Raw genomic sequence first — 6,770 nt, forward strand, 5'->3', positions numbered from 1 at the left:
CAATGTGTACCTATACCTAAACTAAAGTAACAAATATCAAATCAATCCGACTTTTAAATAGAAGGGTGAAAATCAACTTACAAAATTTAACCAATTGTACTACAAAAATTAACTTAATTCTAAATAACATTTTAATTGAATAAAACCTTAGTTAGAATAGCCTCACTTCTAGAATAATTATTCTGTTTTTTATTCCGCATTTAAAATAAAAGTCACATGATTTATTCACCTTAATTTTATTCTAAAATAACTAGTGCAAGAATTATTCTAATTCAAATTGATTTGAATAAGAATAAAATTTCTGTTTTTATTCTTATTCTTATTCAAGTTAACTTTTGCCCAACTCTGTGAGATAGCAATATTGCTTGCTCCCTCTAACTCATAACTGCGTGCCTGAGGCTTATCGAGGCTTGCCACGCATGTAAACCAGGCATTATGAGGACCAAGGGCAGTGGGGAGACACTACTCCTTTCGGGCAAACTCGGCTCTATTCGGCTCAGCATTGCTCCGAGCAATTATTAGGGTTGGCACCACTTGACGTCCTTTTACGTGCACGGCCACAAATAAGATAAAGACTTGAATTTTGACAACCCTAAATAGCCGAAAACGATAATGCCATACATTAGAAAGAGATAGCATGATTCGTCCCTGAATCGCTGTCAAACTTCGGTTTTATAGGAAGTGTCCTTTTTGTACGGTAGCACTATTATAGTTCGTCAAGCAAATCTTGTCAGTAGAAAAAGGCGGCAAATTTAAAAAATGTAGGCGCGAAGGGTTATCGTCCCATAGAAAATTTGAATTTCGCGCCTTTTTCTACTGACAAAATTTGCTTGACCATCTATATTTATTCTGTGACAAGGGGTTTAAACAATAAACTAAAGTAATACAAAACGTTTATATTTTTATATAAAAACTTCGGATTCAAAACCCTTTGCACCAAAATGATTAAAATCATCATCTGATTCCTTGGCTACATGTTTTCGTCTCCGACGTTCCCGTTTCTTCCCCATCCATTTTATTGTTTCCAAATCCATAGCTTCTGCACACTTTTCATATATTTCATACAAATTTTTCAAAAACCTCAGTACACCAGCACCCTTTATGTATTGTTGTAAATATGCATATGGCTCCATTTGATGTTCTAATACCAAAGCAATATTGTAAATAAAAGTTCCGTTGAAACTTTTAGAATATTTAGTGGCCTCATAGGGATAATGGCATAGATTATTTAATGAATTAAACTGCAGCAGATAACACTGAAACCTTGCAAAAGAATGCATTTTCTTCGCGTCATAACTTTTCGGTTTCTTTTTTATGCTTGCATCTATTTCAAAATGCTTGAGCAAAACACTGGCACCCAATAAACAGTCTTCATATTGGACCTTATTTTTGTTTAAGAAAATCTCATCGTCATTATTTGTAACCGGTAATCTCTTCAATTCTTCTATTTTCTTTGAGTACTTGTTGTTAAAATGATTGTGTCCTCGGAACATGCCTGTTTTCTCATCAATTACCTCCAATGATACATAACATGTTAATAAACTTAGAACATGAGCTATTGGAGGCTTAGTTTGAAGAACCCACCACAATATTGCTATCAAATATATCCGGAAATTAGATGGCAAATCTTCCAACACAGCTAAGTCTAATTTAGGCATTTTTTGTTCAATAAAATGTACAAAACATTCTTTTAATTGCTCTTCCGTTAATTCATAAAATGGTGCATCAAAGAGTCTGCTTATAGAATATTCTTTATCCACAAATATTCTCTTGTAGTTAAGGCCATCTCTACTAACATATATGCAATAGTCTTCGGAAAAGTCTGTTAACAAGTCGAAAGCATATCTCATAATCGGTAAGGCACATATGAACGAGTCTTCATCAGTGTAATCTTCTGCTTGAGGAGCGGATAGGTGGAGATGGTGAACATACAAGTTGAGATACGGCTGCGGTACAAGATTCGTTCTTATTCTGTCTGCAAACCATTCTGGTAGACCAAGAACTAGTTGTTCATCTTCGATACTCTCTTCTGATGATGATGAAGACTTATTATCATCATCATCATCTGATGACTCATTTTCCTCTTCTACTTCTTGTTCTGTCTCATTCTCATCACATTCTGGCATATTCAGCTCAGCGATAGACTCGGTGTCATCACTGTACCCAATATTAAAATATCTTAATGAAATGCAAGTTTTCTTATTATATCCTTCAATACTTCTTTTGATTGTGGCAAAAACTCTGTCTTTCTGATTCTTCTTCATCCTACCAAGTATTTTAGCAATAGCAGATTCCAGCGTCTCATTTTGCAGCCATTTGAACAGGCCGTGAATGCATCTCTGCTGTTCATTCTTTTTCTTTTTACTCTTTGGCAGTTTCAGTTGGGAAAAGAATTTGTTAAAAACTCTTTTTTGAACATAGTCATTACCCAGTAAGGTCGCCAATAGAGGAAGAAGCTCATCTTCCAAACCACCAAAATGCTTCAGCATATATTCCACTTTATACATTTTGCATTCCAAGGCATTTATTTTTTCCCCATTCTCTTTTGTCCCGATCGGTGTTGGTTTCAGCTCTACAGTATTAAACGGTATGTACAAGACATTGTAGATGAAGAAATCAGAGTCGTAGCTCAACACTGGGCAGTCTAAATGTCTGGCCATGGCAGCTATCTCATCATCAGCTTCAAATTCGCAGACTGTGAATGCTATATCCATTTCAATGAGAACATCTCGGAATGTATCTCTTAATAGTATAGGGAAGATCTGAAGGCTGCTCTGTGTTACTGGATCCAGTTGAGACCCTCCTCTAATCCTGGCTTTGAGGCGGCTGTAAGCGGTTTTCAACTTACGCCTCTCATACGCGCCATCGAAAATTACATAAGGCGTTATGTTACATTTTCGTAGGTTCTTAAAGAAGGTTTTAACGTACGCTGCGAACTTGTCGTAGTCCCCCCCGAAGGCCGAGAAGCTGTTCAGTAGCCGGTATAACTGGGCGCACAAACTGTGCCCGTCTATCACGAGATTTGTATCGTGGAGAAGGTGGTCACGGAGAAACGCATTTTGATTATAATTTATATACGTCGTTAAGCCTCTAACACCCATATTAACACTTACAGATTAATAACATACTTAAATTTATGTATTTAAACAGATAAACTCTCTAGAAAATGTAAACAAACGTGATTGAAATAGGTTATGTTATTTTCTTATTATGACATTGACATTAGTTTATTTTTGTCCTTCTGGACAGGCTAAGACCAAAGGCCATACTGCCTGTTTAGTGACGTGTTTGGAAATGGATGTGTCCGCCGTAGGCTTCGGTTCCGTTACACTCCGCTGTGCCAGCGAGACCGTGCTACGCACATATAGCAAAGTCTCGTTTACAAACTGTGGGGCTACCGCGAATACCGAAAATCGTCAATTGCGGGCAATTCTGACAGATAAAACACGGTTTGCTACCGCGAAGACAGCCGTCATCGAGCGGCCCGTTCGAAAGACGATTATGGATCGAATAACGTTCCATAGACCTACCGCGAAACGCAATTTTCGGAGTTTTTGACAGCACGAAATTCGTAAAGAACTGTCAAAACACACGTTACCTCAAGAGCTAACGTTGTTCTTTCGTTTATCACAGTGCTGCCAGATAACTCACCTTTCAGCTTTTTATCCCGTTTTTGTGGCAGTGAATCCGCGCATTGTTTTGCAAATATTTTGAATGTCCTCGGTTTTTGAGCACTGCAGCGGGATGAATAAATAGATATTTGGGGATTATGCTCGATCAACTCGCAGTTTCAAAGCAGTGCTCCTGTTTTTTCAATTTCATGACCTGGCAATTTCATTCTGTCATAATAGGGTATCATGCCCTTCGTGTATCTTATTATTATAGTTGATTGTGTCGTGCTGCGTGAAATTGTACTGTTTGTTTGTGAACTATTACAAAGATGTTTCTGTCGCAAGAGAACCTGGCTGAACAAATCCGGCTACAAGCCGCTTGTATAGGTGCCTAATGCGAGAAAAAATCCGCTAAGTGAAAGTTCTGGACGCGGAGTTTGTAAATACCACGCTGCATCCACGACGAAATAGCTGTAGGACCCTGTTCAATAAGGTATACGTTTTAGATTATTTCGTAAGTCATTAATCAAATAGTCAAAACATTGAACATTCACAATAAAAGGTCTAGAGCATTGCAAGATGTATGTTTCAAGTATTCAAAGTTCTACCTTGGTGGGAAGCTATGTAGTGTCTGTCAGTATCTAATTGAAATAATATACCATTTGATAGAATGTATTTTTGTATTATACAGAAGATATTAATTTAATAATATATGTATATAAATGTTATGGGACAATCTTACCCAAATTGACAAAGCCCCAAAATAAGCTCAAGAAGGCTTATGTTGTGATATATAATAAATACAAACATGGAAAACACACACCAAATGACTCAGGAACAGATATCTGTGCTCATCACATAAATAAATAATGCCGAGATTCAAACTGAGTTGTTCGCAAAGTAGTGTACTTCTACGTTATTTTTCCATTTAAACTTTTATGGCAGCAGATTATCAAGATGAAGTGGGCCGGGACCAAATGGATGCCTGTTTCTCAGCAAGCGGTGTCCAACTGCTAAATTACCCCGGTCTTATCAGTATGGGCTATCATTAAAGCCGGGTAAGTGAAATTTGTTTACATTATTTATAATAACCTCATATCAGATAAAATAATACTGTGAGTACCTGGCACACACTACTTAATATACCATGAATGAATATGAATTTATAAAATATACTGATAGATATTGTTAAAAAAAATCTTGGGTTTAAAAAGAAGAATTGTACAGTCAAATTGTATTTGTAATATATGGGTCTTCTTACCTGATTGAAATGTTAAAATAAATGAATACATAAAACATTTACAGTTAAGGTTGTTCTAGCCCCCACTCTATCTATACACAGTGTTCCTTATATGTAGGTAATCTTACCTACATACAATAATTACGTATCTACCCAATTCTAAAAGAAGTTTACATATATACATAATTGATGCTAAGTAGTACTTAACCAGTATTTCAGTAAATACTTAGCAGGGCTCTTCTCAAAAAAATAGTTATACATACATTGTACATTAGAAGTAATGCACATTAATCTTATATCATATTTCATAAATTAAGTACTAATAATTTCATTCTGCATTCCAGGGGTTTTCGATGCACACACGTGACCCTTCATGGGCCATAGGAATATAAAGACCGCTTCTTGTATATCTTTTCCATCACGGAACGATGGTGTTCCGGACCTTTGGGAGGCGTGCGCGGAGCCGTAGGCAACACGTGAGTCCCTTTTGACACTTAATGAAATGTAGGGGGTAAACCGAGCGGATGCTGCCCTTGCCCGCGTCATGGGACGCATGCAGAGGCACCATCCGCCAGGGTGTAAGGACTATTGAGAGTTGATGGTATCTAAAATTAACTAGGCTAATGCGTGCAAGCGATGGTGATGATAGGTACTGGGCTAAGGGATATAAATGGTATAAAACGGACGACTGCCTAATAAAATGATACGCAATTTTATTTCCGGCAGATATATTATTATTATTAGTCTAATAGAAGCAGCTAAAACAGCTTGTCTATTTCTGTGCTTGTTTTGAAGGGCAATTTTATAAAAAAACCTACCTCTTATTTATACTACTGTATACTATTGTAATAATGTTTTGAAAGTTGTCTCTTTAGTATACCTTATAAAAAAGATTGCCTCTTTATCCTGTTAGGAGTTTGATATATTGATCAGTATATTTCATGTTTTCCATGTGTGTAAAAATAATTTTGTGGAATAATAATCTTAACCAGTTTATTCTAATCCCAAAATATTTTAATTTTAAACTGGCTCTTAGCTCTTAGCCCAGTTGGTAGTGACCCCGTCAATGAAACAGGAATTTTCGAGCTCGAATCCTGGTAAAGGTATTTATTTCTGTGTTTATCACAGATATATGATCCGGAGTTATGAATGTTTTATATTATTCTATCTATTGTATAATTATATCTTCATTTAGTACTCACAATACAAGCTGTATTTAGCTTTCTATTGGACTAGGTCGATTTGTGTCTTAGCTTTTAGGTTTTTACGATTTGAATATATAAGTAGAATATAAAAAAATTCACAAATCAATAAAAAATATATAAACATATTATTAAAAAAACTAACCTAGAATGCCGCCAGCAGCGGGGCAAGGCACAAGCTGCCGGTGGTCAAGGCCGCAGTGAGAGGAATCGACGTAGGTACTATACGCGCCGTGTCCAAGATATTTATTAATTACTAGCTTCTGCCCGCGACATCGTCTGCGTGGAATGATGACGATGATTGAAAAAAACTAACCCTTTCTCGGGGCCCAAACTATATCCATACCAAATTTAATCCAAATCGGTTCAGGGGTTTAAGCGTCAAGAGGTAACAGACAGACACACTTTTACGCGCATTTATAATATTAGTATGAAAGTATGGATTATTAATTTATTTAATTTACTAAGCCTTACATTACTTATTTCCAGAGTTTATAGAAGATGTGTATACTACTGTATACCTACTCTAAAATATTCCTGATTTGAATTTGACTTCCTTTTTTTGTAACTTCGTACTAAAGTGAAACAGAAATTAACAACAACTGACGTTTGGTTTTCAGATACGGGATCATATCAATTACGTGGACAAGTCGTATGGTGGGACAACCTACGACGCCTTTATATGGAGCAACAGCGTTAGTCGAGATTACTTCGAGC

General features: G+C 36.5%; 1 protein-coding gene across 1 annotated transcript; it reads right to left on the reverse strand.

Annotated features, from left to right (window-relative positions):
- Positions 1-899: 899 nt before the first annotated feature.
- LOC134790921 (protein asteroid-like) lies at positions 900-3,190 on the reverse strand. Its single transcript, XM_063761929.1, has one exon. It carries the CDS (start codon positions 3,099-3,101, stop codon positions 903-905), a length of 2,199 nt encoding a protein of 732 aa, XP_063617999.1. The 5' UTR covers positions 3,102-3,190; the 3' UTR covers positions 900-902.
- Positions 3,191-6,770: the final 3,580 nt, after the last annotated feature.

Source organism: Cydia splendana, chromosome 5 (assembly GCF_910591565.1).
Source record: "Cydia splendana chromosome 5, ilCydSple1.2, whole genome shotgun sequence".
NCBI classification, from domain to species: Eukaryota; Metazoa; Arthropoda; class Insecta; order Lepidoptera; family Tortricidae; genus Cydia; species Cydia splendana.

Excerpts from the sequence above, each read along its gene's own strand:
- LOC134790921 (XM_063761929.1), bottom strand. The coding sequence starts at position 3,101 with ATGGGTGTTAGAGGCTTAACGACGTATATAAATTATAATCAAAATGCG.